The sequence below is a fragment of the Tenrec ecaudatus genome, chromosome 8 (genome assembly GCF_050624435.1).
Source record: "Tenrec ecaudatus isolate mTenEca1 chromosome 8, mTenEca1.hap1, whole genome shotgun sequence".
In the NCBI taxonomy this organism is placed as follows: domain Eukaryota; kingdom Metazoa; phylum Chordata; class Mammalia; order Afrosoricida; family Tenrecidae; genus Tenrec; species Tenrec ecaudatus.
In genome coordinates, this window is record NC_134537.1 from 39,611,051 (window position 1) to 39,637,606 (window position 26,556).

Consider the following 26,556-nt stretch of genomic DNA (forward strand, 5'->3'; position numbering starts at 1 on the left):
GACTTGAGTGTATGTGTAATGTGTGTTTCCCATTCGAATCTCCAAAAGCAAACAGTGGTCCAGAGTCTGGGATAGCTGGGGTGAGAGCCAGCCTTGGGCAGTCAGTCCTAAGAGACACTACCGGCTTTATGGGGTCTGTCAAGACTTTTAGGTGTAGGGTTTAAAGGGCACTTCAAAAGATGCAAGTGTTCTACCAAGAACTAAAGAAAGCAAGACTCTGTTACAAAGAACCTCAAACACTCTAAAAGGGGGACTTGTCAGTAGGAAGTGGGATGAAACACCAAGGGACCCTAGGGAAAATATTGCCTGAAATTAGAAAGTTCAGATTTACTCTCTTCATTTTCCGAGGGCTCTTGGGGACAGTAGGTTTTAGAAAGAGCAGGGCGATCAAGATGTTAGCAGGTAAGTTTCTCACAGGAAATACCTGAGTTGGCTCTCATATTGAAGTCTTGTGTTCTTTTCAATGACCAGTGAATTTGTGTTGAGGTTCAGAGGCTTAATCAGCTGATGCTTCCTACAGAGATGGTAGAGCACACTACGTTTGTATGGTAAGAAGTCATTCAATGCTAAGCTGCTGCTCATGAAAATGGCTACTCCAGTGTGATTTCCTGTGATACAAGCAACTTGTCATACAACAGAGTTCCTTCTCAAGTCCCGTGGTTTCCACAGTTGGGGTTAAAGTACCTCAGCAAGGGTTTCTTATTAAATTCAAGCTGGTCATTTGACTTTTCAATAGAATTGTAATAAGTTGTATGAAATAAAGAACAACTTTGCGGAGCTATGCTACTTGTTTTCTCATTTCTTTTTACACTGTAGCTTGAGCTACTGTGTTTTAATGTTCTTTGGTAGTAAAACAACTCCGATCTCTGCCTGCCTTAAACCAGTGGTTTCTATTTGAACAATCTCGTCTATGACAGGCCACCTTTCAATGAAGTTGGAACAACTCACCACTGTAGTCTTACTTCTACCAGGGGCTTCTGGAACCCTACAGGAGTCTGGAATATCTGTGAATGAGCTTGATTTGGGGGTACCTATGAATAATGAGAATATCGGGGATGAGCTTGGTGGGGGTACCTATGAATAATGAACAGAATGAATGTCCATTTTAACTTGTTCTATTAGAACTAGCTCTGAGCAGCCTTGTGAAAAATACACAATAAAGTTATTTACTCAAGTTAACATTTTCCAGAACATGTCTATTTTAGATGGAGGCAATGTACCCTGGGGTAGGTGAGTACTGGAGTGAAGATGAACTGACCTTATTGGGCAAATTCTGCTCAAAGATGTTTACTATTTAAAGGATTAAATGTTCAGTACTTGAGGCTTGATTTATAGTTACTTTCCCAGCTCAGCCTGAAGTTTCTTGGGCTTGAAGACGCTAAATGTGACAGTCTCAAGGGGCAGGAAGAAAGGTCCTGGTCCCTCTGGGTTTTTGTAACCTTTCATCTGACTCAAAGAAAGTGAACATTCAGCTATGTTTTACATTATTGAGGAATAGCATATACGAGGTACCCCCAAAAGAACGAAATTCCCCCCACTAAGCTATGTACTTAAATTTTTGTAAAAAAACCTATCACCTTCAAAGTAATTTCCATTACACTTAATACATTTGTCAAATCTTAATACATTGTCAAATGCGATTCCATTCTTAGAAACATTTTTCAAACTCATTTGTTTGGATGGCTGACAGCACCACCTCCCTCATTTTTTTCTTCACTTCTCCTATGTCGTCATACGCTGTCGAAATCTCAGAGCGAGGTCAGGTGAGTGGGGCAAAAGGCAGGCTGTTTTGTTTTCTCCTAAAACTGGTGCAGTGAGATGGCCGTGTGAGCAGGTGCATTGTCATGGTGGTAAAACCAGTGCCCTGTCTGCCACTAATTGGGCCTTTTGTTGTTGTTGTTACAATATCTTTTCAGAACCTCTAAATAGAAAGCTTGATTAACAGTCTGACTAAATGCACTGAGTCAACATTTTTGTCCATTCGGGAAGTTGACGGACATTAGTTACCAATCAACATTTCACCTTTTTTGAAATGAGAAAACCACTCATACACTTGAGTTTTTCCCCATAGTGCTGTCCTTGTAAGCCGTGCTCAACATCACAATTTCTGCGGCATTTTTCCCGAGCAGGAAACAAAACTTCACAGCTGCACACTGTTCTCTTCAATCGGCCATCACAAGGTTCGAGTGAAACGGCTTTTACAAAAAAATTCACTGTGACCAGAGTGAACCTTCCCAGGCAACACCACTGGGTGCACTAACTTAAGAGTGCGTTGCTTGATGCCCTGCAGGAAAAATGTGTACTACAAAAGCTCAGCACAAGCCCATGTTTTTTGGGTACCCCTTGTATAAAGTGCCTGTCAGGTCTGACCCACACTCGGATCTGCAGACTATCAGGTCCCAGGCCCCTTTATAAGTTCAGGTATTTTGTGTTCAAAGGCAGTTACCATCTGAAGAGTTTAGCAAAAGTTCAAACCTTGTGACTTGCACTTGCTTGGCAGCACAGCTCCCCAGTATGAGGCACTTAGCCATCGGGCGGCTTTAAATAAGACATTCTCTTACTCCAGTAGCCGCCGTTCATGTGTTCAGTGGCCACATGTGACTGGTGGCTCCTGTAGTAGACACAGACTGTTCCGCATGCTGCTGCTCTAATGGTGGGCTGTTGGGTCCCACTTATGAACCCTATTGTCAAGTCTTGTGGTTAGAATGTCCCTCAGGAAAACTGGTAGCTAACAGTAGGTGTCATTCAACAAAGAAACACAGGTTTATAAAGGCATTTAGTTTATTTTCAAAAAAATATTTTGCAAGAAGGGTTGAGTACTAATTTTACATAACAATCTTTAAATAAATTCCTTTTTCTGACCACCAGGTACCATTTAAGTGAACAATTTGTCTAGCTGTTTTGTAATACCCCAGTACTAATTATCTCTTTTCTGGTGGTCTCCCCTAGGTCTTCTTAGTGATGCCCAGGCCAGGAGGTGGCACCAAGCACATGACAAAGTATGTGCTCAATATGTCCCAATTGAATTCTGTTTCTTAACATGATTAAGCAGAGCAGGGTATCAGTCTATCTAATTCTCACCATTAATATGCTATTTCTTTGCCTGAACAGTCTGACCCTTACAAAGCCCCAAGGCCCCTTCTGAGGCAGTGAGGCAGCAAACCACAACTGCGGGAAAATAAGGCAGCCCAGTTAAGCTAAGCTGGCTGTATCCCGGGGTTAGGCTTTTATCCCAACTGTGGGGTCAAGGTGACCAGTGTAACTGATAGTCAGTGGAGGGTGGAAAATACAAAGCCAGCCCCAAACGTAATTTGGGAACTACTGGCAGCAACGGCTGCATTTCCCTTTAGAGCTTGACTGACACTTGATTCGCTGATTCTCCAGAGAACTTAACTAAGAGTTTAGACAGAGCTACATTATTTGCGAAGATGTAAGGAAGGGAAAACTCACTGGAAGGATGTGCAACAGGGACCTACCTGGTAAGCTCACTGATGGAGAGGACTAGGCAGCTTGCTGAAGGCACATGAGAAGTAGGTTTTTAATTCGTACAATGCCTGCGCTCAACCCCAAAGCATAAGCTCTATCTCCCCTTCAGCCCACTTGGTACCCAGACAGTGCCAACTTCATGATAGTAAAGCAACACCTGTCGCATTCCCCAATAGCCTAGGGTCCACTTCGAAAGGGAATGTTGCAAGGGACCCATTTCTGCAAACATCTGATGTTATACTCGAGGGCTTGGCTAAATACAAATTACACCCAGTCAAAGGAGGGGGTGGGGAATGTCTGCTTAAAACAGGTCTCAACATGACAGGGAGCATTGAAAGCAGGTTGAGAATATGTACCATGTAGGTTAAACGTTGCTGGACAATGTGCTCCAAGTGAAAGCAGCAGTGGGCTTGCTCCTCCACGGTCCTCAGTGCACTTCCCTGCAAGCTCCTACCAGCGTGAGTAGGGGACGAATGGCCTCTCCAGCCCTGGGCATTGGTTAAGATTCTTGCCAGAGAGGAATTCTGTCTCTTCTGAGGACGACACGTGGAGTTCTCATCGCTCTCAAGACATGATCAATGACCCTAGTTACTGGCTACTTTGGTATTTGGTATAGCACCCTACCCCAATTGTCCCCTCCCCTCACCCCACAAAATTACCAGACACAAATGCTTTGCATACATATTTGGAAAGTCTCATGTTTGCATAATTTTATCTAGAACGGCGGTTCTCAACCTGTGGGTTCTGACCCGTTAGGGGGTTGAATGACCCTGATTCATACCGGTAGCAAAATAACAGTTATGAAGTAGCAACGAAAACAATTTTATGGTTGGGGGGAGTCACCACTAAATGAACTGTATTAAAGGGTCGCGGCATTAGGAAGGTTGAGAACCACTGATCAAGAACATCTGCCCCACTCTGTAAATTGTATTTATTTCCAATGCTTACACCTCTGTGTAACAGCATAAAGTGCCTCTAATCACAAAGTCTTTTTAATGACTCAAAGGATAATACAAAATACTGACCTAGTTTTCTACCGAGGAGTTTGAGCATGGAGGACTCAGAGGGGGTCGTGCTGGGCCTGTTTCTCAGTGTAAACACTGGTGACACTGCCGGGAATACCTGGAGGTAGGAGCCCTGCATGTAAACTTGATCTGACTCAACCCTTGACCACTAGCAGGCAGTCTGCTCCCAGCCCTGGATCATGGTCAAGTTAAACTGCACACTGTGAGCTTCTCATTTTCAACACCCCACACTTGAATAACCTCAAGTATCGCTTACCATTTACTTGTTTTTCTGACTATCTTATATACACTTTTACTCTCTCCCCTTAGTTCTGAAAAGACAACTGGATGGGTTTAACATGCATCTTCCCTTATTTCTGGTCAAATTCATTACAAGAGGTCAGCTTAAATAGGCAAGACCCATTACTTCAATCTGAATGTGCGAAGTAGACACACTAGGCCACTTCTGCTTTCCTCAGAAGATGAGACTCTTCTCAGAAATAGAACATCTGGGAGGAGTGTCAGTCTGTGTGGGGACACCGAATCTCGAGGATCCTGCACCAGGAGCCACAAGGAGACCCTAACAATTGCTCCTGTGGAATCAAGCCTTTTTACCTTTTCTTTCCTCTCCTCCCCAACCTGCAAAAGACCTGAAATCGGTTTTCTATACATGAGTTTTAAATGTTCATTTTTTAAAATGTCATCCTCTTAAATATCCTTGAAATAGAAGTGCATTGAGTAAATCAGAATTTTGCCCATAGGGAGGCAAAATTATAAGTTACTCCTGTATGCTGAAATTCTCAATGGTTTGACCAAGGGCATTCAATGTCCCAGTAAAAACCCTTATAAGATTGACTGTTTCTTACAATTCTTCAAAACAAGATTGAAATCTGTTATTTGCTAAGGTAAAGAGCCCTCGTTGGTGTGGCCGCCTGATGTGAGAGCAGGGTGTTGGGAACCACGTTATCCTCTTGCAAAGGCAGCCAGGGCGTGCTGGATGACAAATGCTGAACGGATTAATTCACGAGTGATGATTACTTCATTCTTGCCCCCACCTGGTCTTAGTCAGCATTCCCAGTTGCAATGACAGCGCATTCAAACTTTAACTCTTCCCCAAAAAGCAGGCCCTGTGCTTCCAACTGTGCCTCTACAAAGGGAACCACCCCAGTGAGCTGAGGGATGCTCCCATCTCACCCTTCAAAAGACTCCCCTGAAAAGGGGGGGAGAGTCGGGCAAAGTGCTGCCGGTAAGAAGAAAAGAAAACTGGCTTTGTGAAAACCACTCCTAGCTACCCTTTGTGCTCCCCCTCCGCAGGTATGAGCCATTAAAAACAGATCCTGCATGTTACGATTCTTGGGTTAAATTTAAACCTGTATTCAGTTTACTTCTAAGCTTCAAAAGCTGCACCAAATATACTAGGTTGTTACTTTTTTTGTTGTTTTTTTAATACTCTGCACTGCATGCTCTATTCTGCATGCGTTTGGATAATAAATATTAAATATCAAGGGAGGGGAGGGACAGAACGCGGGGAAATCCATAAAATTAAGTGAAACCAAACTGAACATTAAAATAGTACATGGTAGCTGGAGAAATGACTAAGGGAAGAAATAAATTTGAGGTAACAATAGTGGTCCAATGCCACTGATCTGAATATCTGTAAAAATTCAAATAAGTGTTTGGAGATTCAAGTAACAAGCCACCTGCTCCAACTGGTCAGACTTCCCAAGAGTCCCTGCTGAGTTTCAGTCCATGAGCCGGCATTCACACAGTTCCTTGTAAATCCTCTTCCGCACTCGGGGCATGTCTTCTTGTGAAAACTGGAAAGGCTGCTCTAAGGCGAGGCACTTGCAGTACTGCAAAGGTCAGGAACACGTAAGTGGCAGGCAGAGGGGTACCTGCCCGCTGCGTCTCACTAAATACAAACCTGCCAGGCCTAAGGCAGCACTGTACAAGGAGTCCCAGCTAGTCAAACCTTTTCTTTCCAGTGGAATGTTCCAGGTCAATATGGACTTTCCCCTCAGTATGGTGACAGGGCTTTGATGCCTCTGCAGGTGCAACCCACTGGGAACGCAAAGCAGCTATCCCTGACACAGCCTCATGTGGGAACTTACATTTGTGCATGGGCCCCAGGCACTCATGAGGCATGTGAGCAAGCCTATTTCCTAAGATCTTTGCAAGAATTACGAAATCTCCTTTATAAATAACAAAGAAATTAAATTTTTCTGTAACCCTTTTAGACCTCTACAGACACCTACAAGATGACAGCAATTTTCAGAAGTGGTCCTTATTTACAGTCACTTTACTCCGTGTCAAAACCCTGCAGGTTGCTTGTCAGCAGGTAAGAAAAACAAAAGGAATAATAGTTATGCAAAGACTAAGGGTCTACAATATGGACAGGTTCAGCCCAATCTCCAGTTGGCATACCATTAGCGTCTGTGGGCCCAGATGATACCCAGCCGCCACCATTTCTCAAGGGTAATAAACAAATGCTTCCTGCCTGGACAGAGTGCCACATACACGATATAGGTCTGCCCCACTTTCCTCTCTAAACTTAACCACCTCAGTGAGCACACTGTTAATGCAAACGCAGCATGTGCTTACCTGGAGCACAAAGACCCCACAGTCACTGTCGTTTTTCTGTTGTGGAATACACTGAAGAGAAAAACAAAACCACCATCAGAACACGTGCTCCTGTCTGAACAGCACGTGTGGGGGGGGGGGGGCGGGGGGATGTGCAAGAGGCAGGAAAGCTGTCTGCCCAGGGCAGCTTGGCTATACACCTCTGGTATCTTTTTATCTTAAGTGCTGATTTTATGGATTTGTCTGGTCACATGGAAAGAGCTACCAAGTGGCAACCATGATTTCTAAAGACCAGAAATGGGAGGGCATTTAGTCTGAATCTCGTTTTGTGAGTGCCCAATGACTGATGGCCCAGGACTATCATATACTTACTATTTTAATGCTCTTTTTGTTATTATCCTTCCAGGCATGGTTCTGCCTTTGAGTAAGTGTTTATAGAAAATTTTGCCCTATGCATCCAATCACTAATGCTTCTGTTCTGTAAAGTCAACAACTCATCACCGCTTTCTGAAAAGCACGACTACACATGTATGATTTCCTTCTCAACAGTATTTTAAATTCTATACCATTGAATAAATTAATGATACCCTCAATAGAATTACTTTCTGCCCCCATGGGGATGATTTATGTTTGCTATTATAAAATTATAATTATGTCCCTAAAGTGAACCAGATATATATATATAAAATCATAGATAAGTGAATGAATTTTGTGCTCATTTTAATTCTAGCCCTATCCTAAGAAAAATTAGTTCTTATGACATGGCCCAACTCGCTTCTTGCCTTAAGCAGACATCACTGAAGACAAGGGTGCTATAGGGAAGTGAGATGAAGCAGATGGGGCCCAGATATGAGAAATAACAGCATCTGGGACCTTGTCTTGCAGGCTTGTCTTCAGACAAGCAGCCGTCTAAGAGAAGTGTTAACTAGGTCCACATGGAAAAAGCACACCACCCTGTGTGATCCAAGGATTATAAATAATACAATCCAAATCTAAAGAAGGGAATGGTGTCAGAACTTTGAAATTGATTTTGAGTTGTGGATTAAGCCTCTGGTAATTCCCTCTAGTCATAGTCTAGGGACATGAATAGCCTGGCTCTCGGAGGGAGAGCACTGCAAAGTCAACTATGAATGATGCAGTTAGGTTAACAAGTAATATCATTTCATCTTTCATTTGACCCATTTTAAAGTTTCGGTTTTTAATATTTTCAGCTTTTTTATTGAGTTTCTGTTTCGTCATTGTTGGTGGGTCTTTTTTGTCTGTTTAATGATTTTTGTTGTTTAATGATTTTATGTATATGAAATCCAAGATAGGAAAATCTAGAGAGGCACTAACTGGATTAACCTAGGGGCAATGGCAGGGGAGATTGAGGGGAAATGGAGAGCGAACAACAATAGGTATGAAAAAGAAAAAATGTTCTGAAATTGTGATAATTCCACAACTCTTCTTAATATGACTGAACTACTAAATTGTAAGATATGTGAATTGTACAACAATAAAAAATTCTTTAAAAAGAAATGGGAAGTAAAATAAACCCCTGTAATTAAAACTTCATTTGCATAGTGAATGTGGCTATCAATTCACTGGCAATGGAATCAAAATGGACTTGTGGATCAAAGAACATATGCCTGCAATCCTTTGATGGTAACAGCCCCGCCGCCTATTCTTTATTTTTCAACTCTGATGACATAACCCTGTCCAATTCTTTGATAGACGTCATGAAGGACATCATGAAGGTTAAGCAGTTATATCCCCCTGACCTAAAAGCTGGTTAACATATCTTGCCTAGAGTGGGGAGCATGAGAGATCCTGACTAAACTTTAAGGGAGTATCTGAAAAAATGTGGACTTGTAGCTGGATACATTCAGAACATTTTTAACGAAGTTCTGGTTTGAACTTGATACACTGGATCATTTAAAAAACAAAACAATTTCTAAATCTAGCATTTGGTTCTGGTTCAAGGAGGAACAAATAAATCTTGTTTTCTCTGAGTTTAGGTTAAAGGGCCCTAGCTCTTCAGCATGTGTCAGTTATCTTGACAGACAGAAAGATCTGTGATCCAAGACCCGACTGGGCAAGGTTCACAGGTTAGCGTCAATCTTTTCACTTATTAAAATATGTACAGCTTATGTACTAGCTTATAACAGAGCTGCTGTGAGGATCAAGTGAGACCAGAGAAGCAAAAGCACTATAAAACTCTAACGCACTGGGAATAAAATGTCAAACAGCGGACACTAAACTCAGTCAGGTCCATGAATGGCTGTCATGCCTGGGGCTAACAGTGTGCCTCCGGATTGTGTTTGAAGTGAAGCGCTGAGGCCACCTTCTTCCCCAAATGCCTGCTGGCAAGGAGCTGAGCACACTTGCTCCCCTAGTGAAATGAAACTCTCATGTCAGCATTTCTGAGGGTCTGTGTGGTCATCTGGAAATAAGAGACAGGAGACAAGAGACAACGCCACTAAAATACCACGAACAAAATCAACAGATAGCCAAAGCATTAGGAGCTGCTCATGGGCAAAATGACTCCCGTCCCCTGTTCCCAACAAGCTCTGGGAAACGGAGCAGCCAGATGCTGATTACTAAACCCCAGGGGTGTGGCCCGAGTCCTCAGTCTCTTCATTGCTACTCCTCAGATTCTCTGAGAGATAGCCACCCCCTAGATCATTCCATCCCCCTTGACATGCCTGGGTTTGCATGGTCACATACGCACCTTTGTAACAGCAGTCTGCCAGCCCTGAAGAAATTCAGGTCTATTTTTTTCTCTGGCTTCAGTCAGCAAATACTTTCTTATATTCTGGTTAAAAAGAAACGACAACACAGATGCTGTGTTTCATCAGTTGGTGAAAAAGGAACCTGGCCACAGCAGATGGACACAGAGGCGGCGGCTGTGGGTCCATACTCGAGCAGATCATCATTTCAAGAGTTTAAAACTGAAACTTTCTTCCCAACCTCTCACTTCATATTGTGTGGGAGGGGACTCAGGCCCTGTGGGTGCTGGTATTTACTTAATTAGAGGAGCCGTTTATGAGATGGTCAGTCTTACTCAGCAATAATGTAACATGCTGCCCTGGAACTTAGGTAACATAACCACTGGCAAGGTAAAAAGACAGTCATACTCTGTGCGTGCCACAGAGGGAAGGCCTCCATCACCAAGAGCTACATGGACGAGGAACACTGCCCAGCTCTAGCTCCAGTCTGTCTGTGAGAGGCTGCTGGGGAAGTGAACACTCAGTCCTGGCACAGTGCTCTTCTTTGTCCATTTCTACTAGCATCTTTTTCTTTTAATTCACTTGTAGTAGCTATTAAAATATAGATTCCAGATTTAAGTCATCTGCCTATATGCAAAAGCAAATGTTTTTTCCAAGTATGTCACTTGACTTTTAACTTTTTGACACAGAAATTTTAAATTATGAGACAGTCAAATCTAGGACTCTGTTCCTTTATGTCCTTTGCTTTTGGGAGGTTGACCTAGGAAGGCATTCCCTGCTCTAAAAACACAACAGTCTAATACTTTTAAAGTTTCGTGTCTTATCTCTAGGGTTTTGTTTCACCTGGAATTTGTCTTTATAAATAGTATGAAGGTTGTACACTTTGTCAAATGGACAGCTTAGCTTCCCAGTGAAGTCACTGTCTGTCCTTTCCCAAAGGAGTACTGGTGGCACAATGGTTAAGTGCTCAGCTGATAAACAAAGGTTGGTGGTTCAAACCCCCAGTGGCTCTGCAGGAGAAAGAGGCAATCTGCTCCCATCAAGATGGCAGCATAGAAAACCCTAAGGGGCAGCTGCAGCACATGGGGCTTCTATGAGTCAAACACTGACTAGACAGCACCTAGCCACCACACCACCACAAATTCCACCTAAGAAGTCACAAATTCTCTATGCTGTTCCACCAAGGAATCTCTTCCTAAGGCAAAATACAAATATAGTATTAAAAAATAATAATAAACCAAATAATAATAATAACATAGCCAAACCATTGGATTGTATGATACATGAATTTTATGGCAATAAAACCTAAAATTTTAATTAAAAATATATAGTATTAATCTATGGAAACTTTCATTGTATGTTTGACATCTGATAGAGCAAATATTCTTCACTGTTCTAGTTCAAAATCGTTCAGGAATTCTGCATGTGAATTTATGATGAGCATATGGGGTCCATTTACACTCATGCTATGAAATGGATTATGACAGAAATTGGTAGATGCTCGTTTAGAGAGAACGGATCACTCTCCAATACTGAGTCTGCTCTTCTTTCCATGGATTTAGATGTCTTAAACACTTAAATAATTTTTTTAGAGTTTTCATTATAAAGAACTCGCACATTTCTTGTGAGGGTGTATTCTTGGATTTGTTTTGCTTTTGCAAATCTGTGTCAGTTACATTTCTAACTGGTTCTTTTGCAAATCTGTGTCAGTTACATTTCTAACTGGTTCTTGCTAGTGCAGAAAAGTCTAGACATCTATTGTCTATGCTGCCTTTTTATCTCGCTTTCTTGTTCAACCCTCATAAGCTGAAACATTATTCTACCAGCTGACTCTCATGTTATAATTCAATCTACAAAAGTTGAAGATTTCAGTCAATTTTGCTTTAGGAAAAACAAAAAAAAACAAAAACAATTTCTGTCCACATCTAAGATGTAGCCTGAAGAAAGAAGCAGTAGCAATAACACAATGTCCAAACACAGTACTTAATCTCATGACGTAGACAACTACCTCTTGTCTTGTAGTCCTTTTCTCTGCTACATTTCAGAGGGCTTTAGGTTTGGTTTTCAGGATAGACACTATTTCTATGTGATACTGATTTCTGCTGCTCTATCTGGATCTAAGATGATATTTGGTCAATCACAAAATAAATGAAACAAAACAAAACAACAGTAAATAACTTACCTCTACACAAAATTTAAAATGAATGCCTTGGGAATCATAAAATGAAATAATTCGATTAGACAGTGTCACGGTAATGAGAGACCAATGGACTTCCAGGTGAATAGGAATCAACAGAAGACTCTTTTTAAACAAATCCACCTGATCAGGAAGAGAGAAAGAAATGCAGCCATCACCACAGGCTATGCCAACCAAGGAACACCACCAGCAGCAGCAGCTCTCCTTTGCTGACTCTGACCCACCCAAGGTCATAAAGCTGGAAGCATTAGGCTAGCCTGTGAACTCAGGTCAGTCTAAAGCCCATGCTTGTGACCAGTAAGATATATCACACAAGAAAACTGAACATTTATAAAGTACAATTTTCCATGTAGTCCACTAAACCTATGCTGATCTACGCCTAATGAGTTGGCCCCTTATTGTTAAGCTGAATTGATTTCTTGTGCACATATTTGAGCTAAAGTCCTCAACTCTTGATTAGATCGTCGTATCAGAAAACCGCATTAGCGATAAGCCTTCCCCAGCATTCTAGGACTCAGTAAAGTCACTGAGATTAGGGGCGCTTTAGTGCTCAGGTTCTACTGTTGCTCTTCACTTAGGAGTTGGATGGCTTTTTTTCTTAGGCTCGTGCCGTGAATTCCTCAACTATAAAATGCAGTTAACAATAGTACCTACCTTATGAACCTGTTATGAAAATCTATGAGCATGTAAAATGCAAAGAACTGAGAATATTATTAACACATTATAAATCAACAAACCCACGACTATTATTCATGCTTATTCATGTCTATGAGCGGTTGAAATGGAAATGTCTTTGACAATCCTTTATATCCTTTACATATTATTATCCCAATGCATACAGACCCTAATATATCTTTTCCAATCCAGAACCATTTATTAGTCTACTTAAAATCCCAACCCTAATAATAAACAATAGTTACTCAATAAACAGTTACAATTGAATGAATTAATTTTAAAGGTTTTTTTTCCCCCAGGGGAGAGCGCAAATGCAGTCCCCAGGGCCACAAATCATGCAGTTGAGTTTCCCGCGTTTGGGGAAATCGCAGGGGTCAGCACACCGGCAGTGCAATGGGTGAGCCTCGCCCTGGGAAATCCACCTTTCTGATTGCTTGAGCTAAAATAATTACAAAAGCTATTTAAACTGTATCACATTCTTAGAAAGTAGTTTCCTAAGACTTCCCATTTTGCTCTCTGATAATCAGATAGTATTCTGTTCTAGATTAATCTTATGTGATCTCAGAACAAGACATTCCAGACTTCTGACTTTTATAGTTTCTGCATCCATAAACCTGGAGGATGAGGTGGGCAGTGAAAATAGCAGACAGTAAATAACTGGCTTTCTGCAGCTCAATAATCCGAGTATGTAAAACAAGGAGTCATTTAAAATACAGTATTAAAGATCAAATTCACGTTCTTCTCAAAGGAAGTACTTTTTAATGTATTTGTTTTATTATAAAAGCATTTATTATATACTAATTAGAAAATACAAAGACACTCCTTAGTATATATCTTTCCAGAGCTTTTTCTTTTACTTTTTACCATATTATTTTGTCTTTTTCTCTTCTATACACAAAATTATATACGAGGAAGGGTCAAAAAGTTCATGGAAAAAATACCTTTATCTTTCAATTCCATTTTTCTATGGAATTTTTGAAGCTCTCTCAAAGAAATTATGAATGACAGTGGAGTAGGTTGTCTTATTGATGCCAACAATTTGTTACCTTCCATCTTAAGAGATTCAAACAGATCTGCCTATTATCACAGCTGTTTAATACCCTCTCTCTGAGAGAGAAACGTACAGTCCTGTCAATCAGTCTGCAGAAAGGGAACTATGCCAGGGCCAGGATGAAATGTCAAACGACACCAAGTGGTCCTGCTGGCCCAGCACTCTCTCGAGACAAGTGCTGCTCTGTCAGTTTGGTCCAGTGCACAGAATAATGAACACTCATGGGATTATCCCTTTAGATAAAAGAAGCATTTAATGAAATTTAATATTTATGATTAAAGACCCTCATGAAACTAGGAAGAAAATTCCCTTATTCTAATAAAGGACATGTATCCAAAAAACTACAGTGGAGTATGTAACTAACAGTGAAAAACGGAATTGCTTTCTTCACTGAAAGCAAAGATGTCTTCTCTCATTACTCCTACCCACCTGTGGGATATAAAAAGGCTGTTCCCCAGCTCATCTCCCCCAAATAGAACTCCCCCAAGCAGAACTAGGGCACTGCTTGCAACTAATGGTAAATGATTGTCAAGTTATCTCCCTGAAGGCATTCAGCCATCCACAGCAATCAGACTACTGTCTGGTCCACTGTAGGTGGGGCCCACACCCTATTGATAGGCTAGTGATTGTTTCCCTGGAGAGCTGAGAACAGGTCAAACCTGCCCAGTGACATCCAAAGTTAGGCTGCTGTCCTGAGTCTAGGATTCACCCATCTTGTCACATGTGTACCCCTAATCCCTCCCCCCTTTCCTATTGTGTGTATGCCCCTAGATCGTCCCCCTCCCATTACTGTATTACCTATAGTACAACCCCTTCCTGTGATGGATGTCTTTACCTGTAATCAGGTGGCTTGCATGCCCCCAGAGATATAAGCCTTTGTTAGAAATAAACCACTCTCTCCTGCCCTTCCCACCATCTGCATCCCACGTGGACCACCAAGCGGGCTGAGGTGAGCGTGCTACCATGAAATGTGTCTGACTCCTTCATTTTATTCTCTCTCCTATCTTTCTTATTCTCTGTAACTTTACTATCATCTTTATATATTACAGCTGTACAATTGCGCCTGAGAGGTCTTCATCTTTCTACTCTCTACTCATCAAGCAGTGCCTGGCACCAGAGAAAAAGACCCGTGAAATATACCTGTGATTATTTGTTAGGGGCTGGTTACCCTGACACCCAACATCAAGCTGCAAGTCCTAGAGAGTGCAAAAAGGCAAGAAAACATGGCACACATATTGAAATGGAAAAAATAAAAGTCTCACTACTTTCAGACATGACTGTCTATGAAAATCCTATACAGTGTACAAAAAAAAACTCCAATTAAAGAGTTCGGCAAAGTGGCTGGATATAAAGTCAATGTATAGATATCAACTGAATTTATATTATTTATATGTATTATGTATTCTAAGCATGTAAAACAAAAATAAATATAGAGTATGTTTATAAAGACTATATAGAATGTATATTGTTTAGAATATAACATCTTTTAAAAATTGTTTATAGCCATTTAAGAAATATTAAATACTTAAGATATTTATACAACTCTGTTATGTGTGTTTGCCTGTGGCCTACCCTATCACATTGCAAGAAAGGCAGGATCTGAGAGGTCTTCATCTTTCTACTCTCTACTCATCAAGCAGTGCCTGGCACCAGAGAGAAAGACCTGTGAAATGTACCATTTCCCTTTACCTCAACGGGCGACTGACGTTGGTAAAATTGTGCGAGGATGTCACAGGAGGCTTGAATAGCACACAGACAAGCAGAGTTGAATCAGATGAGAAACCGCCCAGATTCTCACTCCCAACTCTATCACTGCCAACACCCCAATGAGTGCTCTATCATTAGGGCTCACCACTGAGCATTTTATATTTGCTTTATTAGTCCAGACCTTCGCTTGTCATTATTTTATTACATGCTTCTCTACCTCTCAGGCCAGCCCTGTCCAATAGGACTTTTAATGTTCTGATCTGTGCTGTCCAAGAAGGGAGTCACTGGCTACTTCAGCACTTGAAATGCAGCTAGTGTAGTTGAAAAAACAGATACTTTTATTCTACTTTAATTCATCTAAAATTAAAAAGCCACATGTGGCTACTAACTAGCATATTGATAAGCCAGTAAGACTTTATCTTAGCCATTTTCATACAGTCAATTCTAATTATTCACAGTATTTGTTCAACAGGTGCTATGAACACTGAAGTAGCAAAAATAGAGTAAGTCCTCTAAGGAAAAAATACAGGGCTGGATTCTGGAGACTTCAGTTGTCAACAATCAATCCATCACTCTCATATGTGTGTGTTCTCTTTAAAGACATTAATACAGAGTTGTCGCTCCAATAGCACTAGCACTAGAACTCACGCTGGAGCGCAGGTTGGTTAACAAGGAACACCAGGCAGCCCTCGAACGCTACACCACGTGGAAACCACTTTCCATAGCAATACTGCCGACCGAAAAAGCACAAAACTGCCAAACACATTTCACTAAATAGAATGTGTGCTTGAGGTAGGAGTGTTGAAACCAGAGCGCAGAGCACGCCTGTCAGGCGGTTCAGATGCTTCCCCACTGTTGGGAAGGCACACTCTGATGTTTCTTGCCAACTAAGACAAACTTGTCACCAAGTAAACTGATGATCAAATTAGAATTACATGAGAGCACACGCACTAAAGAGTTGCAAAAACAAAGGAATTCTACACAGCTAAGCAGATGTAACTCATTTCATATGATCACTGAAGCCACTCAAGTAAGGGACGCACAGCATCGCTTGTCATAATGAAACTCCAACCCCAAACTCACTGCCATGAACGGTTTCTGATTCAAAGAAGCCTATACACAGGGTCTTGGAGACATAAATCTCTCACCCTCAGAATGGCTGGTCGTTTTGAACAACTGATCTTTATGGCTCACCCACTTCCTCACCTGAGCTCTTAACATAAGAAATAAACCTACGCGTCCATGCTGACTCATGGGTGGCTGGATACAGAGTTTTTGAAGCTGTACATGTTGACAGAAGCAGAAAGTTTCAACTTTCTCAGAACAGCTGGTGGGTTTAAATTGCCAACCTTTCAGTTATCAGCCATTAACCAACAAAGCCATTCAGGCTCCTTTATAAATCACCAGTTCACTGCTATGGACTCAATTCTAACTCACAGTCACCCTGTAGGACAAGACAGGGTAGAACTGCCCTGGGGGGTTCTGAGACTGCTTACACTCTTCACAGGACTAGAAAGCCGCTTCCTTGTCCTATATAATATCTAGTTCATCCTAAATATCCTGGCAATTTACAGAGCCACCTGTGTCGGCTAACTGCCTTTATCCAAAGAGGGGGAATTTTCTCATATTTTTGACTGGAAAAAGTAGGCTTGCAACTTAGTGCCAAGCACTAGCTGATGTTAGGCGTCTAGTACATCCTCCCAGAAACTGAGAAGTAGGACTGCTGTCTTCCTAAACTGAATGTATGCCAAAGAGATAGTTCCCAAGTCTTTGAGGAAACATTCCTGGGTTATGAAATTAGCAAGAGACTAAGTGAGACCTTTAAAATGTTTACAAATATTTCAGAGTCACAGAAAAAGGCTTACAAGTTTTGAGAAGTAAATTCTCGGGCAAAAAAGGGGGTGGGTATGTGGTAATGCATGGGGAGGGACGTTTCTTCGCTTTTGTTAACAGGGAAAATGAAGCCTCCCTCCCTTTTTAAAAATTTCTTCTAATTTTTATTGCCCCTGCAAATGACTATGAAAGCACCCTGAATAGGAATTTTAAGTTATAATAAATATTAAGGAATAAGTGAATGAATGAGCAAATACAGAATCCACATAAGAGAAGTGAAGTTCAGCTCATGCTGTAGCATGGGTGAATCTTGAAAATATTAAGCTGAATAAACAAGACAGTTACAGAAGAACATGCCTGGCAAAGTACAGAAACCAAGTTTATGAGTGGTGACTAGGGTGGCAGGACCAGGGCACGGGGGATCACTGCTCAGGAAGGCATTGGGTTTCTGGTAACAGAGGTAGAGTGATGGGTGCGCAATACAAGGAGGGAACCCAATGTCACTGAATTGTAGATACAACAAATACTGAATTGGAAATGTTTAATTTTATATATGCATATACATGTGCGTATGCATATATAAATAAAAACCATTATAAAAGAGTCACAACCTTAAGCTGCTCAAATCCCATTGGGGGTCTAGATGAATGATCACAATGTAACAACTGCTATATAGATGTATATTAAATTACTATGGGACACTGAGGAGTATGCATGCGACTCACTCCGCTGGGATCACAAATATAAAAATTTTGCAAGGGCCACAAAATAGGAACAAGGGGAAGGGGAAAAGATCATTTTTCTAATACTTGACTTTTCTGGACATTGCACTGGATTCAGAACAACATTAGTAGCATGGAAGTATTACAGTCTATTTTTAGTTCTTATGTTCATAACCTTTAATCATTTAATAAATATAGTTCTGGTACAACTACACAAAACAAAGTCCTTGACAGTATGTTTCTGAAGAAAGAATGAGTAAATTTATACAACAAGTCATGCCGTAACAAGTACCAAGCATATGACAAAGGGAGAATGCTGGAGAGGACAATGCGGAGGGCAATCCCGAGCCTGAGAAGACAGCGTTTGAACAGAGGCCTTATGAAAGGCAGGCGTGAGTCTTACATAAGAGCATGTGGAAAACCATTCTTGACAGGTCAGGAACTACAAAGGCTTGGATGGCTGTGTTAGAGTACTGCACAGTTGCCAGTATGGCTGGGCGTGGGGACTAAGGAATGAAGAGTTGTAGGAACAGTGATGAAACTTTTGTTTTTCAATCTGCTGACTTTAGAAACTGGGATATATGAAGAAGAATGCAGCATCGGGACCGGAGAAAGACTCATTACCAACTGGAGATGTGCAGGTGATATGACCTTGCTTGCTAAAAATGAGAACCCAAAGCACTTACTGATGAAGCACAAAAATTGCAGCCTCCACTAACCCACCCGAGGGGAGAGTATTGTTTATACCTCCACAGGAGAGGGAAAGAAAGACCAAGCTTCAACCGGCTGCGCCAAGAGGTGAATACAACATACCAGCATGTACCAGGGAACCAACAGAGAGATCTGCAGGGTCAGCCTCAATCCCAAGTATGTGGACGCCCTCACTACCCTCCTTCAGAAGAATGCACTTCAGAGGACAGCACCGAGGCTACAGCTTGGGGAAAGGGGAACATGGGAGAAACAAAAAGGGAGGGAGAGGGAAGGGAGGACATCCTGGCCACCAAGCCCCAAGGATGATATTCTTGCTCAGTGCAGACAACAGAGAGAGGACCATAGGGCCAGCCCCACCACGAGTCAACGTCCCTCACTAAACCATAGCGCTATGGTGAGCAATACTAGAGACACAGTGCGGGAATTGGGCACAATCTGACCTCATCATGCTAGGGCAAAACACAAAGGGCATGCAACAGAGCAGCAGTGGAGCAAAGTGATGAAATCCCTGGGGAATACCAAAAATAGACTGTGGAGAAAATGTGTGGCACCCAATCACACTTGACTTGGAAACACTCCTAAAGGCCAACAAGCAGACCTTGAACTATTTATAGGCCTTTCCATTTTGGTCAGTGGCTTTCTTTTTGTTGTTTTTGTTGTTGCTGTTGTTATTGTTTTATTGGACTTCTTGGCTTTGCCGGGGTTTTGCGCTTATTAATATATCTGCATGTCTATCTAGATAAGATAGATGGGATAAATAATTTGGAGATGAAAAGAATGGGATCCATGGTTCTGAGGAGATACAGGAGAAGGGGAGGTGGGAGAAAGGAAGGGGGGCGGAGAGCAGCTCAGGGACAAGGGAACAACAAGTGAACTAAAATCAATAGAGAGAAGGGTGTAGGATGCCTAGTGTGGCTTACTCAAGGGTAATGTAGCAGTGCGGAATTACTAAATCCGAATGAAGGCCGAACATGATGGTGGGACAAGAGGAAAGTAAAAGGAAATAGAGGAAAGAACCAGGAGGCAAAGGACATTTATAGAGATCTAAATACAGGCATGTACATATGTAAATAAATAAATAAATAAATATATATATATATATATATATAAAAAAACAAAAGGGGAATTGAACTATGTACTCATATCTATGTTAACAATTAAGGTTACAGATGGACATTGGGCACTCCCTCAACGCAAAAACACTTTTTTCTAACAATCTGGCATTCTGTGATGCTCACCTACCTGCCACAATCACTGAAGACAAAATGGGTGCATGAGTAAATGTGGTGAAGAAAGCTGATGGTGCCCGGCTATTGAAAGATATAGTGTCTGGGGTCTTAAAGGGTTGAAGATAAACAAGTGGCCATCTGAGAAGCAACAAAGCCCACATGGAAGAAGCACACCAACCTGGGTGATCATGAGGTGTTGATGGGATCAGGTACCAGGCATCTAAGACCCAGAACAAAATCATACCCAAGGTGAGTGGGGGGTAGCATGGAGTGAGAACCAATGTCCATTTTGTAGACAATTAGACATCCCCCTACAGTAGAGTCACAGTGAAGAAATGAGCCAGTGAGGGTGCAGTATAGCACTGAGGAAACACACAACTTTCCTCTAGTTCTTTGGTGCTTCCTTCTCCCACTATCATGACCTCAATTTTACCTTATAAATTAATTAGACCACAGCATGCACAATGCTACAGACAAGAGCCAAACAGGGAATCCAGGATAGATAAACCCCTCAGGGCCAACAATTAGTAGAAATAGCAGGAGGATTAGGTGGGTGTGGGGGGAGAAAGGGGAAATCAATCACAAGGATCAATCTACAACCCCCTCTCAGGGACAAATAACAGAATAGTGGGTGAGGGGCGACAGAGGACAATGTAAGATATGAAAATAATAATCTATAACTTATCAAGGGTTCGTGAGGGAGGGCAGGCAGGGAAGGGCGGGGAAATAAATGGAGAGCTGATATCAGTGGCTCAAGTGGGAAGAGAATGCTTTAAAAATGATGATGGCAGCACATGTGCAATGTGGTTGACACGCTGGATGAATATATGGATTGTGATAAGAGATGTAAGGGCGCCCAATGAAAGTATTTAATATAAATATATAAAATAAACCACTCACAAAAAAATTGCAGCCTTCTGTATAGATTACAACTCAACGTTAAGAAAACGTTAAATCCTTTAAAAAAAGAAAATTAAAATCCTCACAACTTGGCCAATAAGCAACACCGTAATAGAGAAAAGATTAAAGTTAATAAGAATTTCATTTAGCTTAGATTAACCAAAGTCAAGAAATCGAAGGTTGTATTGCATCGGCAAATCTGCTCTTTAAAGTGTTGAAAGGCAAGGATGATGTCACTTTGAGAACTGAGATACACCTTACCCAGCCACAGTGTTTGCCAACCACCTCACATGTACTGTCTATACTCGGGTATAAGCCGAGTTTCTGAGCACATTTTTATGCCGTTTTTGTGGAAAATTAGATGCCTCGACTGATATTCGGGTTGGCTTACACTCAAGTATATGCAGTATGTGAAAGCACGACAAAAAGAAAGGAAAACCAGATAACTCATGCCTCTGAATTCTGGTGTTGGTGAAGAACAGTAAAAGTACCACAGACTGCCCAAAGACCAACATCTTTTCTTGGAAAAGGTACAGCCAGGTTCCTTAAAAGCCAGGATGACAAGACTTAGTCTCAGGTACTTCGGACACAGTATCAGGAGGAACCAGTCCCTGGAAAAGGAACTTGGCAAAGTAGAGGATCAGTGAAAAGACAACCCCCAATGAGGTGAACAGACGCAGTGGCTGCAACCACGGGCTACCACGAGAATGATGGTGAGGACGGCACAGGACCAGGCAGTGTTTCCTTCTGCTGCGCACCGTCACTACGAACTGGAACTGACAGAGAGTAACGAGCAACAAGAAAACTGGCAGCAGCACTCCAATGAAAGATGGCAGTCGGCTGCCATCTGTTAGTGGGACCTGGCCGCCTGTTTCCTATTCCAATCAAAATGCCACATGCAAGAGATTCTATGCTATTCTATGAACTGTTGGGAAGTGGTTCAGAATCCTACTCTCCAAAGGTTCCTTTTACAACACTAATCCTGTGGCGTTTTCAACAGTCTGGACTTTGTCTACTATGTCCCTGTAGTATTGCTGCCATCATCCTTGGTAGCTGGATCTTTATACCCGTTGAGATTCAAACCCATTTTTCTGGCCAGAGTATTCATATGGGAGATTACCGAGTATTAGCCGACCTGAATATCAGCCGAGGCACCTAATTTTACCTCAGAAACTGCATTTAAAATGTGCTGGAAAACTCAGCTTATACACGAGTGCATACAGTATATATTCTCCCATTAGGAGGCACATTATGGTGGGATGTCATTCTTCTTGAGTGATAATTAGAGATAGTGATGTTCAATGTCTAGATTCATAAACGTAGGATATTTTAAAGAGGGAGGGGAGGAAATGAGGAGCTCATACCAAGGGATCAAGTAGAAAGAAAATGTTTTGAAAATGATGAGAGCAATAAATGTACAAATGTGCTTGACACAATGGATTATGTATGTATTGTGACAAGAGCTGAATGAGTCCCCAATAAATTGATTTGAAAAGAAAATGCCACAACTGGAAAAAAAATGTTAGAGAAAAAAAAATGTTAAGAGAGTGTATCTTGGACTTTAAAATCCACCCCCACCTCTACCCTGGGACAAAGTACCGTGTATACTTGTGTATAAGCCGAGTTTTTCAGCACAAAAAATATTCTGAAAAACTGGAGTTCAGCTTATACATGGGTCAGTGGTATCCCAGTGAGGTGTAACATCTCGCGGGTGATTGCCGTTCCTCCGCTGTTCATTCAAAGCCCAGCTGACACTGCAGGGCTTTGAATGTTTGTTTACTCACATCTAACCAATAGAGCCGTCCTATGACGTGGACGGCTCCAATTCGCAGAAGCACCCGTAGTGATTCACTTATGCTGGCAGCTGAACTGGTAAGGATGTGTCTGTGGCTGCGCTCCGTCTCTCCCCTCTGGTCTCTGTGTTAATTCACATCCTGAATTTCCCACCCTAGACTTATACTCGAGTCAATCAGTGTTTCATGTTTCCCAGGTAATAATTAGGTGCCTCGGCTTATACTGGGGTCGGCTTATATTCGAGTATATACAGTAAGTCTTATTTTAAAAAACGATTGTTTCTGTTCTAGAACATCTTATATGTTTGAGCATCTTTTCTGTTCCAATTGTTCTGTTTTTACCTTTCGGTGTTTTTCATTTTTATACCTCTAACACAGGAGTCATTCTCCTTTATGAAGACATCCTCAAATCTGTATTCTGCTACTGATTCTGTTTTAGGCATGATCAGTTACTACTATTTCATTCTTCTGGTCTAGTTTTCTGATCTTCTGTGGTGGCTTCTTCCATTTAACCCCTCTTTTAATGTCTTTGCTTTGAGTGACATCCGCAAAAAGGGAAGAATAAGAATCTCTAAAACTTGCCCTTCCAGCAAAGCAAGGAAAAAGCATACAAAAATGGTCAGAATCAAGTTTCTCCACCCCCTCCCCCCCACGAGAACTCTGGAAATTAGCCAAAGTAGCATCTGTTCATAAAGCCCAGTGGAACCTCGCTCGCTAAGAACATTCTAACACACGACTGTCCTCTCCCCAGCTCTCTGGTCACTTTGAAAAATTAACAGCCCGGGGTTGGGAAGAAAAAAAAAAGAAAGAAAAATTAACAGCCCAAATTCCCACCACCAGAAGGAAAGGATAGTTGGAGCTCTCCTTTTTAAGCCCAATATGAAAAGCCTCAATCCAGAGGGCAAGGCTGAAAACATGTGCTGGCCAAGTCAAGGCTGACTGAGGGTACAGTTAACACTAAGGGTAAACATTACATAAACCAAAAGGCTTAATGGAAAAGTTGAGACGTCTACAGGGACACGAAGCACCCTGAGAGACCATGCGCATGCCCAGGACAGCACAGCTATGTGCACGCTCAAGAGAAACCTGAGAAGGTCTCACCTTGAAGCTGACTTTAAAGCTCTGTGCAAGCAGGAGGGACAGATGTGAAGTGCCCAAGTGTTGCGCACATGCCCACACATACACACAGCAAAGACAGGCACAGACACACACACGTACAGCAAAGATTAAGCCATGTACACAAACACAGCAAAGGCTGAGACACAGACATACACGCACACATACAGCAAAGACAGACATTTATTGGTTCCAAGAATTTAAAGAAATCACTGACCACTAAGCTAACAGAGTACAGACTTAGTGATTAGACATAACAAAAAATAAAAACTCCACAGAATTAGCTTAGAAAAGTCACAGAACAATCAGCACAATAAGCAGCAACAAAACCCACGAAAGAACATCTGATTTCCTGAGTTACCACAATGTATTATTGAAAATGACCACTTTTAACAAAAGTACTAAGATCACTGAAGAGAAACAAGAAAGTGTGGTCTATACAAATAAAAGAAGGAACATCCCCTGAAGAAGCACTGTGGGTTAGGCTTCTAAAGGCACCCACCACAGGTGGGCAGTTCACACCCACCTGCTGCTCTGGGATGAAGATGAAGATGTCTGCTCCTATAAAGATTTAGTCTCAGAAACACTACACAAAGCCATCGTGAGTCAGAATCCACTTGATGGGAGTGAGCTTGGTTTAAGTATTTTTTTTTTAACAATTTATTAGGGACTCATACAACTCTTATCGCAGTCCATACATATACATACATCAATTGCATAAAGCACATCTGTATTAAGTATTTTTTTAAGTAAGTATGTTTTAAAAGTTAAGAGATTACATCTAATGGGCTAAATAAAAGTATAAGAATAATATATTATCAAACCGAGACTACCAATAAAAGGAAAGTGCAAAAAGAAACCAAATACAAATTTTGCGGTTGAAAAATGCAAGTGGGGCAGGGCGTGGGGGGAAGAGGTGCACAGAAATGCCTATCCGGAACCATGTGTTGATAAACTGCTGAAATTGTTGTTTGTTGTTATTAGGTGCTATCGACTTGGTTCCAACCCTTAGCAATCCATGTACAACAGACACAATAGTTCCAGTGTTTGAGCCCATTGCTGCACCCGCTGCTATAAATCTGAAATATAGCTCGGTACATATTAAGATGTTAATGGCAATCTCCCAGGCAACAAGAAATAACTCATATATATAAAGAGAAATGCAAAGGAATTAAAATGGAACAGTGAAAAAAAAAGACCTACTTAACACAAAAGTCAGCAACAGAAGAATTGAGAAACAAAAAGGATTTCAGACATCTGTCAGCTGTAAATCCTATCTTATCAGTAATATTAAATGTAAATGGACTAGCTTCTCCAGAGTCTGGGCACAATAGATAAGAAAATATGATCCTATAAAAATCATACAGAATAGTATATATTTGTATTTATATTTCTATATATTTATAATATATTATTCTATATGATATTTATGGGATATTTTCTTTCTTTCTTTTTTTTTTTTCCTTGTCCCAGCGCTTGAGGATAGAACCAGTGGATGGGCAGCCACCGGCACCGAAGACATGACGCCGAGGGGACCGGAGTCCGCTCCCTCTGCCTCCGTACATAACGGGAACCGGGACTGCACACCCGCCCCCGCCAAGAAAAGGAGGGTGGGATATTTTCTTATCTATTTATAAATATAAATATAGGAAACAAAAAAAGACTAAAAGAACGGGGAAAATAGATAATATGTAAATAATAGACAAAAAGACTCAAATGATGGGTTTATTTTCAGTAATAAAACAAATATATATAATTAATTATAACATGGCAGGCATATTAATGTATATATAACCTATTAATGTAAAAATGAAACTCAAACCCTTCCTTACATTTAGGAAAAACGGATTTGGGAAAAGTTACCAAGATAATTCAGTGGGAAAAGCCAATTTTTTTCAACAAATAATTCTGGAACAACTGGGTATGTACATCAAGAGAATAAAGTTTCATCAGATACATCGTGTCATGTACAATAACAAACTCTAAATAGAATGTAGATTTAAGAACAAGAGCTAAAATGATAAACTCTTAGAAGACAAAAGTACATTTTCATGACTCTGGGCTGTGTTAATATGAGACAAGATACACTTCAAAGCAAAAACTGTTACTGAGACAAAGACGGTCGTTTTGTAATGATATGACTCAATCCTTTAAGAAGGCATAACGTTGCAGAAACACCAAACAACACAACCCCAACACACACGAGGAAAGACTGAAAGGCCAGACAATTCTGGTAGTTCTCTCGACCCTGAACTCTATTTTTCATTTTCCGCCCCCTCTAGTCAGTTACTTCCGAGCCAAATCAATCATAAAACATCATTTTCACCAATATACAGCACTTTTGATTTATGCCTTCTACTAGTATTTCCCAGACACGATTCCTTTATAATTTATCATTTTTTCCTTCACTTTGGAGAACACTACCTCTGAAAATTACCCATGCTGAATTTGTCTGTCTGTGCAACTTTTAAAGAGAACAGTTATATCTAGGACTCTCGTGTTCCCCAAAAATCTAATGGTTATTTTAAAAACCTGTTTCAGGTTTTAGATCTTGATGGGAATTTGAAGATGAGGTAATAATAATCTGCTGCAATTCCTATATTCTTCAAGAAACTAATCACAAAAGAAAGAAATTGATCACAAAATCAATGAAAAGCTTTTTACCCCAAAGGGAGGAAGAAAAGTTTGGTGATCTACTTCCAAATTAGTCAATAAAAACCCTACAGATGGTCTGATCCACAACTGATGAGGCAGCATTTGGTTGCAATGTGAACAGGGCCACCATGAGCTGGGCTTCAACTTGACAGCAACTAACTACCCCCACTCCCCCAAAAGGTATATTTT

The 26,556-nt window shown here is 41.2% G+C and overlaps 1 protein-coding gene and 2 non-coding genes across 5 annotated transcripts in view; all 3 read right to left on the reverse strand.

The window, feature by feature from the left end:
* Positions 1-2,763: 2,763 nt before the first annotated feature.
* The window catches only part of SENP5 (SUMO specific peptidase 5), a 54,548-nt gene continuing 30,755 nt past the window's right edge, over positions 2,764-26,556 (reverse strand). For all 3 annotated transcript variants that reach the window (XM_075556249.1, XM_075556247.1, XM_075556248.1), the window contains 4 exons: positions 11,961-12,098; positions 9,781-9,864; positions 7,092-7,142; positions 2,764-6,343 (listed from right to left, as the gene is read on the reverse strand). In XM_075556249.1, the coding sequence (XP_075412364.1) occupies positions 6,233-6,343; positions 7,092-7,142; positions 9,781-9,864; positions 11,961-12,098 (384 nt within the window). In that variant the 3' untranslated portion in view covers positions 2,764-6,232. The remainder of the gene's footprint in view (positions 6,344-7,091; positions 7,143-9,780; positions 9,865-11,960; positions 12,099-26,556) is intronic.
* On the reverse strand, positions 12,947-13,102 carry LOC142455629 (U1 spliceosomal RNA). Its single transcript, XR_012785806.1, has one exon. It is a non-coding gene; the product is annotated as a U1 spliceosomal RNA (small nuclear RNA).
* On the reverse strand, positions 25,175-25,322 carry LOC142455803 (small nucleolar RNA SNORA57). Its single transcript, XR_012785929.1, has one exon. It is a non-coding gene; the product is annotated as a small nucleolar RNA SNORA57 (small nucleolar RNA).